This window comes from Mobula hypostoma, chromosome 14 (genome assembly GCF_963921235.1).
Source record: "Mobula hypostoma chromosome 14, sMobHyp1.1, whole genome shotgun sequence".
In the NCBI taxonomy this organism is placed as follows: domain Eukaryota; kingdom Metazoa; phylum Chordata; class Chondrichthyes; order Myliobatiformes; family Myliobatidae; genus Mobula; species Mobula hypostoma.
In genome coordinates, this window is record NC_086110.1 from 21,653,732 (window position 1) to 21,667,240 (window position 13,509).

General features: G+C 39.6%; 1 protein-coding gene across 3 annotated transcripts in view; it reads right to left on the minus strand.

Annotated features, from left to right (window-relative positions):
* Nucleotides 1-2,210: 2,210 nt before the first annotated feature.
* Nucleotides 2,211-13,509, minus strand: part of tsnaxip1 (translin-associated factor X interacting protein 1) — a 76,200-nt gene continuing 64,901 nt past the window's right edge. For all 3 annotated transcript variants that reach the window (XM_063066790.1, XM_063066789.1, XM_063066791.1), the window contains 3 exons: nucleotides 11,300-11,420; nucleotides 9,085-9,191; nucleotides 2,211-2,974 (listed from right to left, as the gene is read on the minus strand). In XM_063066790.1, the coding sequence (XP_062922860.1) occupies nucleotides 2,776-2,974; nucleotides 9,085-9,191; nucleotides 11,300-11,420 (427 nt within the window). In that variant the 3' untranslated portion in view covers nucleotides 2,211-2,775. The remainder of the gene's footprint in view (nucleotides 2,975-9,084; nucleotides 9,192-11,299; nucleotides 11,421-13,509) is intronic.

Genomic DNA, 13,509 nt, shown 5'->3' on the forward strand with positions numbered 1-13,509 from the left:
CAAAGCATTCCTGCAGTGCCTCATTTACATCCTGAGTCCATCTCCTTACAGTCCTTGTTGACACAGGCTGCCGCCGGACAAGAGGCAGGTAGCTGGGTGTTTGCAGGACCAGGTTGTGATCAGATCTGCCGAGTGGGGGAGGGCGGCCGCACTGTACGCATCCTTTACCTTCGCATACAGAAGGCCCAGTGTTCTGTTGTCCTGTGTAGGGCAGCTGGCGTATTGATGAGAAGTATTGACATATTGAATATAAACAAAAAAAAACTGTCTTTGTTTAATACAGTACTTCTATGATAGCCTAGATTTATGTTCTTAATTCTCTCTGCATAAATTTTAAAACTGGGCTGTTATTTTAATACTCAAGTTCACTAGTACAAGTAGGAATTACCAGCCTGAACAATTTGTGAATTTTTCTAATATAATGAATTATGAAATAAATAATGTCTAATACCTTTGTATTGTGTTAAGTGAACAGAAAACAAAAGTTAAATCTTATCATTTATTTTCTGATTACAAGACCAGAAATTCAGTTCAAGAACATTGTGTAGTGGGGGAAGGAGAAAAATTTGTTGTGCAAGAGCTTTCAGTACCCCAAGATTAATAACGGTGTACCATTGGGTCATACATTTTCTTTCATCATAGTCTGATTGCACTGCTGCAGTGTGAGGCCAAATTCCAGTAAACGTAGAATAGTGTGGGGTACGGGGGGGGGGGCGTTGTTTCAGAAAAGGTAGCTGGCTTGCCATCTTAAAATTTGATTTTCAAAATGTTATCCCAATAAGAAAGAATGAAGCTGCAGTATTACCATCATACATAACCATAAATACTGGGTTTGATCGGCAATTAATAAGTGATTTATTGAAGAAGTTGTAGAACAATGCTTGTTCCTTTCAATTGAAAGCATGTACAGTTATTTCTGAAATGGTGAGATCATCTTAATATCCAAGTAATATTAGGCACTTTCTTTGTATTGCACATTTTGCACTCTAAATAACCTACAAAGTTTCTCATTTTCAGTTTAGGGATAAGTGATCTGTCCTACTTAATGAGCTGATTTTGACTGAACTGATTTTTTAAAAATTGCTATTTAAAGAGGCAGCTGCAGAGAGAGATGTGTTTCTATCTAAAATATCTGTTGGTATATAAAACAAGATTTATATACAGATCATAGATTAGGACAGCAGAGAGAGATGTGTTTCTGTCTAAAATATCTGTTGGTATATAAAACGAGATTTATATATAGATCATTAGGACAGCAGAGGAACAGACCCTTGGGCCCACCGTGAAAATGCAAATTGGGAAAATACTTAAAATAATCCCACCTGTCTGTACATGGTCCATGACCCTCCATTCCCTGCCTGTTCCGCTGTTGGCTAAATAGTTTGTAAATGTTGCTATCATATCCGCTTCCAGCATCTTCACTGGCACCATGTTCCAGGCACCTAACCCTCCATGTATATAAGAAAAAGAAACCTGTTTCACAAATCTCTTTTCAGCTTTACCCCCCCCCCCCAAAAAAACAACTCCCTGTGGTATTTGACATGTCTACCTGGGGAAAAGACTACCTACTATCTCATAATTTTATGGTTCCAACATTCCAGAGAAAATAATCAAAGTTTCTCCAGCCTCTTCTTATAGATAATACTTGCTGACTCATATTTCCAACTGGTCAAAATCCTGATGAATCTTTTGACAACTTCACTCCTGATCCACAACTCTACTAATTTTTGAGTCATCTGCAAATTTATTTATCAGCCCACCTAATGTATATTTTCATTCCAATCCTTTAAATATATCACCTATGACAGAGGTCCCAGCTTGGATCACTGCAGAAGTGATCACCACTGAGAATAATGCTTTTCCACCACTACCTTCAGGATTAAAATTGTCTTGGCTATTCACTGTGGACCATGTATGTATTGATCCACGTACCATGAGGGACCTTCTTGAAAACTTTACTGAAGCCACATATACAACATCCACTGCTCTAGTCACATGAATCATCTTCATCACCTCAGGAAAAAAAGTTACATTTGTAAGGCACAATCTCTCCTGACTATCCTCTAATAAACCTACGTTTTTTTAATATAGCAAATACTATCCCTGGGAATGTTTCCCAAAAATTACCTGTAATGTAAGGGTTATTGGTGTATAATTTGCTGAATTATCCCCATTGCCCTTCATAAATGTAGGAAAACCATTGCCTATTCTTCAGTCCTCTGGGTCCTCACCTATGGCCAAAGAGGATACAAAACTCTCTGTCAAGGCCCCAGCCATCCTCTCTTGCCACATTTAAAAATCTGGGATAGGTATCATTAGGTTCTGGATACTGTTGATAATGTAGGGAGAATAAAATGGGTTGGAGTAGGATTAATGTTTTTTAAAAAAAGTGCTTGATGGTCAGTACATACTTGAATGTCTGAAGGGTCTGTTTTTGTGCAGTTTTTCTCCAAGTCAGAAGTTGTGATCATGTATTTTTAAAAAGGAATTACTGTAATAGTTCACATCCATAATCAAACATTTATTGTACCTTCAACATGTAGCTTTTTGTATTTTTCATGGTTAAGTTGTCACAAATACTGCCTTCAGATAGATGATATTCATTTTATTGAAGCAAACAATGAAAGTTATGTAAATACATATCCAAGAATAGTGCCATTCCGCTTGGTCTCTAACACTATTCCAACAGCTAAAATCAAGTGCACAATATTTTTAAAACATTAGCTTTAGGTAATACTTCATTCATTAAATAAAATAGATTGAAATATATCTCTGCTACTTCTGTGGCCCAATCCTCTTCACATCATTTGCGTGTAGTCGGTCTAAAACAGTGTCAGTGTCTACTGCTGAAGCTTGATCAAGCTGTTCTCTTGTAGTTTGGAAACCTTTAACTAGGTATGTAGCAAGCGTTTGTGGGTCAATAGATGGGTCAATTTTTTGAAAAGCCTTTTTCAGGTCATCTACAGTCAGTTCCCTTTGAACAAATGAAAGGTGGTCAAGATAAATATTTCTTCTGATTTATAGGTGTCAAATGAATTATACACAATTTTGACTCGGTAAGAAGGTTTTAACATATTAATGCTTTCCTAGAACCCTTCCTACAAGGGCACAGTTAAATAAATTACATTTAAAGAGTACTGAAGATACAAAAGGAAATTAATTTCTTAAACTTACTGGTATTGGGGATCAGAAATTAAGACATCTGCAGACCAGAAGTGCTATGCCTTTAGACATACTTATGATTCTCCCTTGGACTGTTTAACTGAGTATGTTAGAATGGCCCAAGTGCTACACCTGCCCATTCACATCCTCCCTCACCTCACTCAGGGCCCTAAGCAGTCATTCCAGGCGAATCAGTACTTCACCTGCAAATCTGCTGGGGTTGTCTATTGTGTCCGCTGCTTCCAATGCAACTTCCTCTACATTGGTAACATACATCGTAAATTGGGGGACCGCTTCATCAAGCACCTCTGCTCCTTCTGCCAAAAGCAAAACATCCTGGTGGCCAAACATTTTAATTCCCATTCCCATATGTCGGGCACAGCCTCTTGTTGTGCCAAGATGAGGTCACCCTCCAGTACAGGAGCAACACCTTACATTCCGTCTGTGTAGCCTCCAACCCTATGGCACAAATATTGATTTCTCCTTCCAGTAATATTTTTTTCCCTCCACCTCCCCTCATCTTCTATTTACCTCTTCTCACCTGCCAATCACTTCTTCCTGGGTCCCCTGTTCCTTCCCTTTCTCCTATGGTCCACTCTCCTATTGATTCTTCTCCAGCTCTTTACCTTTCCCACCCACTTGGCTTCACCCATCAAATTCTAGCTAGCCTCCTTCTCCTCCCCACCTTTTTATTCTGGCATCTTCCCCCTTCCATTTCAGTCCTGAAGAAGGGTCTTGGCCCAAAATGTCAACTGTTTTGTTGAAAGATTCTATGTCAAAAGCTTTCCCTTCAGATCTTCCAGTTAAGAGGACAAGAAGATTACTTCCTTGCAATTCTTTGACCAACCATTATCAAGATTTAGAGGAAAATGGTGCAAGCATTGAAAGACAAAAATGCAGGGAATATGTGGCAGTTCAGCTGTATCAGCAAAGGAGCCAGAAAATAGGGTAAAATTTTTTTCAGAACTAGAATGTACAAATATTTTTTTTACTATTAGCAAAACAGAGGGAGAGGCAAGGGAAAAGGTCATCGGTCAAATATACCAATCCAGTCCTGAAGAAGGGTCTTGGCCCAAAACGTCGATTGTTTATTCATTTCCATAGATGCGACCTGACCTTCTGAGTTCCTCCAGCATTTTGTGTGTGTTGTGTAATCTTTTCTTGTTTAATTTATACTACTTGTAAATATTAAAACATCAGTTAGCTATATGGCTGTACTTTACTGAAGTTCAATTGACATTGAAACAAGATTGTGAATTTACTGAAATTTCTGTAACTCCTGCTTGGGCAGTACTTTAAAAAAAGTGTTTACCAAGTTTCTGATTGAAGATGACAAATCAATGCAAAATGATTGGGACAGTGAGAGGATTTAGTACAATGATGGATTGCAGAGCTGGGCTGAGAAGCAACAGATGGAGTTCAAAATGGAGTGGAAAAATGTCAAGTGATTTATTACGTAAGTACATTTACCATATTACCCTGAGATTCATTTTCTTGTAGGCATTCATAGCAAATACAAGTAAACAACAGAATCAATTAAAACTACACACGACAAAGACGGAGAAACAATAAACGTACAAAAGGCAACAAACTGCAAATACAAAAAGAGAGAAAAAAGATGGTAATAATAAATATCAAGAATGAGTTGTAGAGTCCTTAAAAGTGAGTCCATAGGTTGTGGAATGAATTCAGTATTGGGGTGAGTGAAGTTAGTTCCTCTGGTTCAAGAGCTTGAAGGTTGAGCGGTTAAAAACTTGCTGAACCTGGCGGTGGATGCAACCAGTCAATATACTCTCCACCACACACCTATTTAAATTAGTCAAAGTTTTAGATGACATTCAAAATCTGTGCAAACTTCTAAGAAACTAGAAGTACTGACGTGCTTTCTCTTTAATGGCATTTACATACTGGACAGATTTTCTGAAATGATAAAGCCAAGGAATTTAAACTTGCTGACCCTTTCCACCTCTGATCCCCCAGTGAGGACTGGTTCATGGACCTTTGGTATCCCCCTTTTGTAGTCAATAAACAGCTCTTTGATTTTGCTGACACTGAGTGTGAGGTTGTTATGGCACTATTTAGTACAATTTTCAATTTCCCTCCTATATGTTGATTTGGCCCATGAAAGTGGTGTCGTCAGCAAACTTAAATATGGAATTGGAGGTGTAGTTAGCCTCACATTCATAAGTATAAAGTGAATAGAACGGGGCTAAGCACACAGATTGTGGTGCACCTGTGCTGATGGAGATTGTGGAAGAGATGTTGCCAATCCAAACTGCCTGGGGTCTGCAAGTGAGGAAATCGAGGATCCAGTTGCACAAGGAGGTATTGCAGCCTACATCTTGGAGCTTAACGATTAGTTTTGGGGGATGATAGTATTGAATGCTGAGCTGTAGTTGAAGAGCATCCTGATGTAAGCACCTTCGCTGTCCAGATGTTCCAGGGTTGAGTGAAGAGCCAATGAAATGGCATCTGCTGTTGACCTGTTGTGATGGTAGGCAAATTGGAGTGGATCCTCGTTGCTCCTCAGGCAGGAGTTGATGTGCTTCTCCAACCTCGTCAAGCAATTCATCACAGTGGATGTAAGTGTTACCAGACAATTATCACTGAGGCAAGTAAACATGTTCTTAGGTACTGGTATTATTGAAGCAAGTGCATACTACAGACTGCCAAAATAAGAGGGTAAAGATATGTGAACATTCCCGTCAATTGATCAGCACAGGTCTTCAGTACTTGGCCAGGTACTCCATCTAGGCCAGATGCTTTCTGTGGGTTCACTGCTCCCACAGGATCATCGGGGGCTGTGGGGGTTCATGAAGGTGTTTCCATGTTTTGTCAATCAGAGCTGCCACAAGAAGATTTGAATTCACCTGGGTGTGAAACCTCGTTACACATGTTGCTTGGCTTTGCTTTATAGGAGGTGATAACATTCAAGGCCTGCCACATCTGTCAAACATGCCTCTGTGATCCAGGATTGCCACTTAGATGGCTTTCTGGAGGTCATACCTGGACCTATTGTATTTTACTTGTTCACCAGAGCTGAATGCCACTGATCTGGCCCTCAGCAGGTTACGATCTCTGTTCATCCAGGCTTCTGGTTGGAGAAGACTAAATGATTTTGTGGGGACACATTCATCCACAGCTAAATTTATAAAGTCTGTGACAGCCATAGCAGATCTTCTGATGAGTCCTTGAGCATAGTTTACTGACTCCAAGCAATCCTGAAGCCTCTCCTCTGCCTTTTTGCACCTACCTCTTTGTTGTCCTTGCTGCTGGAGCTTTGCTCTTTAGAGTTGCTGAATTTGAGGGCAGAATATAAGGTTAACGGCAAGATTTTTAGCAGTATGGAGGAACAGAGGGACCTTGGGGTCCACATCTATAGATCCCTCAAAGTTGCCACACAAGTTGATACACACAAAATGTAAGAGGAACTCAGCAGGTCAGGCAGCATCTATGGAGAGGAATAAGCAGTCGACATTTGGGCCAAGATTGTTCATCAAGAATAGAAAGATAGGGTGGTTAAGACAACACACTTTGTGCTGGCCTTCATTAGTGGAAGATTGAGCTCAAGAGCCAAAAAATAATGGTGTAGCTCTATAAGATTGAGTGGATGGAGGAAAGTATGGTAGGGGTGGGGATGTCAGAGGTAGGATTTTTTTTTCTTTTTTTTATGCAGAGTGCTGGGTTTGTGGAACAATTTGCAAGAGGTCAGATACATTAGGCACATGGATGATAGAAGAATGGAAGGCTATATGGTAGGAAAGGGTCAGATTGATTTTAGAGTAGGCAGTATTTTTAAAAAAATGTTTAATAACGTGGTGCCTTTCTGATTGAGCAAGACAAATCAATCTATAGGTGCAGAATGCAAAATGACCTGGATGTTGACTTGATGCAGGGCTGGGGTGGGAAGTGGCAGATGGAATTGAATCCACAAAAGTGTAAAGTTTGCAGTTTGGAAGGTCAAATCTGAAGGCAGAATATAAGGTCAATGGCAGGATTTTTAACAGAGGAAAAGGTTAGCACAACACTGTGAGCCGAAGGGCATCATTTACTGTGCTGTTATGTTCTATGTTCTCTTCACCGAAACACCACTTACAGTATGACAGAAATTTGTCACTGCTGTTAATTTAAAAAGAACAAAATTCTCTCCTGAGGATGTAAATTTAACTAATGTCATAATCTGTATGCTTGTATTTTTATTAACATTTAGTAAAGCCACCTAAGGAACTATACTAAATACGTGTAAGTGGATCCTTCTCTAGAAGCGCCTCTTGAAAATGAACCTTAGTGAAGCAGTTTTGTAAGGAACAGAGCAAATTGGAGACGAGCTTAGATAGGAAAGTAAACAGGTATCACATTCAGAAGAAGACACTGTTGTGGAAGTTTTAAACTGCTACTCTGTCCATACTGGCTTACATTTAACTTACCGAGTTTTCTATGTTTTATTCAGAGCTACATTGTACATCATTTATGTTCACCAGCAAAAGGACTACAGAGATCAATGCTGAGAGGAGTTTTAGCTGCTTTGCCTCCCTGCAGCATATTAGATAAGTGTTGTTGTTTGAGGGGCCCTATCTTTTATCTAGCTCTGAAGTAATTCATTTTTGATTTGTCCTTACACTAAAATATTACAGTACAGGTTCTATCAATTTTGAAAATACTGTGCTAAAATTTTTAAAATACACTAATTGTAGTCTAGCATTGCTTAGAATGTATTAAGGCAAACTAAATGAGAAGCAACACACATCAAAGTTGCTGGTGAACGCAGCAGGCCAGGCAGCATCTCTAGGAAGAGGTACAGTCGACGTTTCAGGCCGAGACCCTTCGTCAGGACTAACTGAAGGAAAAGTTAGTAAGAGATTTGAAAGTTGGAAGGGGAGGGTGAGATCCAAAATGATAGGAGAAGACAGGAGGGGGAGGGATGGAGCCAAGAGCTGGACAGGTGATTGGCAAAGGGTATATGAGAGGATCATGGGACAGGAGGCCCAGGGAGAAAGATGGTGGGGGGGGGACCCAGAGGATGGGCAAGGGGTATAGTCAGACGAAGGGTCTCAGCCTGAAATGTCGACTATACCTCTTCCTAGAGATGCTGCCTGGCCTGCTGTGTTCACCAGCAACTTTGATGTGTGTTGCTTGAATTTCCAGCATCTGCAGAATTCCTGTTGTTTGCAAACTGAATGAGAAACTTGCAGGTACAAATCCTATTCTGTTTAGTTCCTTCCAACAAAAAATATAACTGTTAATAATTGTTGTGATTATCTCAAATCTAGTTTGCCAGTAACTTTCTGCCAAGAAAATTAGTAATATCACTTGTATTACGATGGATAATACCATCATGCACGCTATGCTATCTCTATTCAGGTAAAATGTATTATTTAAAATGTTATTGAATTTAAAAACGTTTTGATGTTTAAAGCAACAAAAGCTAGAGCTTTATTACTATTTTGACAGTATCCGACACGTTGTACAAGAAATAAAGGAGACAAAGATCGAGTAAAAACCTGTAGAAGATGTGGTATAGCCAACGAGACCCTGGCTCACATCTCCGGGAGATTCGAAAAGGTGAAAAGGAGCCGGATTAAGAGGCATGACAAGGTGGCTGAGAGATTGAAAAACCAAGCCTGTAAGCATGGTTGGGATGCGCACGTCGAACCTCACATAAGAACAGAGGACGGATCGCTATGGAAGCCGGACCTAATCTTTGTTAAGAGAGGGAAAGCGGCTGTAGTCGACGTGACCATCAGATACGAGGACAACCAGCGGTCCTTAGAAAAGGCGTTGAAAAGAAGTTGACTCTGATTTACGAAGTCAGAACTGTTCAATTCAACTTCTGTAATTTGCATCCAACCATGGACAGTATAATGCCATTTGCAATACTTATTCCATCTTTCTGTTGAAAGGTATATCAATATAAAGTCTTACTCTTTATCTTCCAATGTATTCCTTAATTCATCAAGGTATTTAATTTTCTCTGCTGAGTACTGGCTTTGTAGCAATGTAATAAACACACTTGCTGTATCATCTTCATTCTGTAAAGCAACAGAAGAACAGTAAAATCAGAGATGAAATTACTAAGTTGAAAGTAGCTTCTCTGAGAGCTCAGAGAAATCCTCCTGTGAAGAATGGGGAGTTTTGGCATAAATTAAGTTATGGAATACATAACCAAACATGCAAGCAAAATTTTCCTTTGAAACTAGTGCTCAGTAAAGTAAAATTAAATACATTGTGTTGTTGTATTTCATATCGGTGTTATTTTGAGTTTAGCCTGTACACTACATCACTTATGCAGTACCTTCCGTGGACTGTCTGAGGATAAAATATTCTTGCTGAGGAAAGAATCTTAATCATTTATACAGGATAAAAAATTGCATGAAAATATTCCAGGAGATGGCTTAATTTTAATCAACATAAAAATACACAGTATTCTAGTTGGCTTAGTGGAAAGCCTGAGCAGATAGCAGTTTTGACTAATGGTACATCTGGGTAGTTCATGAATCTCCTTAACTATTGAACATTATGGATTGGGGAAAGTATAAATGTTGGAGAGGAACGAAGGATAAAAGGAAAAGCGTGTTTGGAAAAATGGAAAAGTTTATGTTATAACAAGAGAAATAAAGAAACAGTTAAAAAAAATCAGGGTATCCAGGACAGCTTCAAAAGGCAAAGCCTCAAAAAGGTGACATCCATCATTAAAGGTGCAAATATTCCAGGACATTCCCTCTTCTCATAGCTATAATCAAAGAGGAGGTACGGGAGCCTGAAGACAGACTAACGTTTCAGGAACAGCTTCTTCCCCTCCGGTTTCTGAATGGATAATGAACCCATGAACACTACCTCGCTATTTCTTCCTCTCTTTTTGCAATACTTTTTTATTTATACATATATATATTTAGTGCAATTTATAGTTTTTATTTTGTATTGCTGCCACAAAACAAAAATAATCTTGACATACGCCAGTGATATTAAACCTGATTCTGATTCATTCTGGGCTGTTCAGTTTAAATACAGGTGCTCTAACAACTTAAAGAACACCCCATACATACGAATGAGAGACAGAATGGATGGATGGATTTGTTGCTACTGCAATGCTGCAGGCATGTCCCGCTGGGAGGAAGCAAGCTCTTTCCATTAATCCACTCTTCCTCATCCAAGAATGGTAACAATCAGGAGCTGGGTCAGACCAAGCAGAGCTGAAAACTGAGCAAACTTGCTGACTGAATCAGCAAAGCTGGCTGGCGGCTGCTCTTCCCACGCCTGCACCTTTCCTCTATCAGCCGTTTCTGTCATCCTTTCCCACACAGAGATTTTGTTCATTGGGTTATAAACAGTTCTCAGGAATAAAACCCTGTTGTAACCCGGGGACTGCTGTAAGCAGAGTTTACAACAATGCACAAATGAGATTTACTTTGAATTGTTCCACCTCTAGGATAGAAAATAGATTGGCATTTCACCATCAATAGCCATGTTAAGAGTACTTGCTTGCACAGATAGTCATGGACCATAACTCTGTCATGTGTAATAGGCAATTAATGACACTAAGGGGCTGCTGGTATAAATTAATCAACAAGTTATAAACAATCACACAGTTCATGACTAGTTATACCTTACCCTGAACTTGCTGGCAATTTTGTCGATAATGCTATTTATCATAAACTGTTTTTTTGATACAGAAAGTTTTGAATTGTAAAATAAATTACTGGGCCAAGAGTGTGATGCTGCTTGTAATGGCCCTTACAATATGATTGGTCAGTAGCTTTCTGTTTAGAGGCATTTAGCAATTTAGAAATTAGAAATACTTTTGAGCTATTGCTTGCTATGACTGGACTCTCAATATATGCCAGTTAAGGTTTCTTTGACGCCGTTTTTCATTCAAATTGTCATTGAAACTTAATAAAATGATCTAACCCAACAGGAAAACTATTAACCAATCAAGAAAGAACCTTAAAGCTAAAGACCTCCCTCTTCCCACTTAGCACATTCCACTGTATTGCAATATTGGGTTTTCTTCTCTGTAAACTGGGTAAAGAAGTTGTCAGCATTCCATTAAATAACAGTGAAACAGTCATTTAGCTGCATGTCTGAATATCCTTGAATAGTGTTTTGATTGTTAGTTATTGCATGGCTGTATTTAAATTACCTCTTTAAATAAAGCTGTGTAATTAATTTTCTTAGTGTCTCCAAGCCGGGTTGTTGCAGCAGTGATAAGTTCATTGATGTATTTTTCACTCTTATTTGGAAAGGCTGACTTCAAGGTTTGACTGTAAGAAACAAGTTTGAGATTTTGTTTTCAAGTTACATATTAAGCTACATAAGTATAAGAAAAACTGCAAATATTTGTTTCTTAATAGCTTCTTGTCTAGATTCCAGTTTTACTCTGGGACTTAAGTTCACAACTTGAATTCCAATAAAGGAACAAGGAAGTAATACACTGAGGTAGAGCAGTTTCGGGCCCCATATTTAATGTGTTGGCACTGGAATTGGTCCAGAGGAAGTTTGCAAGGTACGGGAAGGTTAACATGAGGAGTATTTGAAGGCTCTGGGCTTGTACTTGCTGGAGTGTAAATGCTGAGGGGATCTCATTGAAACTTACCGAATATTGAGAAAACAAACACGGTGAACAATACTTTTTATTCCATTTGGTAGCCTAGAACTAAATTACTGTATATAAACATACTGAAATTTCCAATATCAGATAATCCACTGTTACTGCATTCTTCTTCCTTTTTATCAGTCCACCTGTTTTGTTCACCTTTGCAATCCTCTCATTACCTAGATTTGTTACTTCTCCCATCTGGTTTCACCTGCCCATCATCCACATATCAATCCACCTGCACTTCTTTTCTTTTGGCCAACTTTTCTTAACCCTTGTTCCACCTGCCAATCATCTCTCTCATATCTGGGGTTCCAGCCGAAGTCTTCACCATCCTCCTCCTTTGACCTATTTTTTCCCCCGACTGTTTCCACCTATCATCCACCAGCCTCTTGTCTGTGAACTCTGCCTTCAGCTGCTCGTCATCCACCACCACACCCAGTTCTACCTATCACCTACTGGCCTGTGCTTCACATCTCCATATAGGCCATTTTCCGCCTTTTAACTTCAGACCATTTCAAATCATCTGCAAGTTTCCATAATCATAATATTCATTGATTTTAAGTGAAGCTATAGTCTTCAGCAGCCAAAACAAATTAAGTTCCTTTCACAACTGTTGTATCAGGCTGGGCCGTGTTTATCGACACATATTCTGCTCTGCACTGAACAAGCCAATGCATGCTATTGTTCCACTGTTATGATTATAACCCTTGATTTTGATCCTGTCCTTGCAACAGTAACAATTATAAACATAGAAAACCTACAGCACAATACAGGCCCTTCGGCCCACAAAGTTGTGCCAAACATGTCCTTGCCTTAGAAGTTACCTAGGGTTACCCATAGCCCTCTATTTTTCTGAGCTCCATGTACCTGTCCAGGAGTCTCTTAAAAGACCCTATCATATCCGCCTCCACCACCGTTGCCAGCAGCCCATTCCACACACTCACCACTCTCTGCATAAAAAACTTACCCCTGACATCTCCTCTGTACCTACTTCCAAGTACCTTAAAACTGTGCCCTCTCGTGCTAGCCATTTCAGCCCTGGGAAAAAGCCTCTGACTATCCACACGATCAATGCCTCTCATCATCTTATACACCTCTATCAGGTCACCTCTCATCCTCCATCGCTCCAAGGAGAAAAGGCCGAGTTCAGTCAACCTATTCTCATAACGCATGCTCCCCAATCCAGGCAACATCCTTGTAAATCTCCTCTGAACCCTTTCTATAGTTTCCACATCCTTCCTGTAGTGAGGTGACCAGAACTGAGCACAGTACTCCAAATGGGGTCTGACCAGGGTCCTATATATGTAGCTGTAACATTACCTCTCAGCTCCTAAACTCAGTCCCACGACTGATGAAGGCCAATGCACCATCTGCTTTCTTAACCACAGATTCAACCTGCGCAGCAGCTTTGAGTAATTTTGCTCACCAACATTCAGACTTGCACTGTCCCACAGGGATCATTAAATACCAATCAGAAATGCAAGTCCAGTTCTCTCTAGACTAGTTCATCATTATCATTACATTTCTGATTACTCAAGCATGAAAAAATCAAAGCTGAAATCTTCATGTGCGAATTTTCTGGTGAATTTACTCATTGCATCATTAATATCTCAAAGCTTGTTAAGTTTACAAAAGAATTTGGATGAACTTATGATTACCTCCTTCTCTGGTGATTTGGAACTACTGCTGGTCATAGACCATAGAGTTTGCCTCTCTAGTAACAAAGGGTTCTGCTTTAACTCTATCTTTCAAGG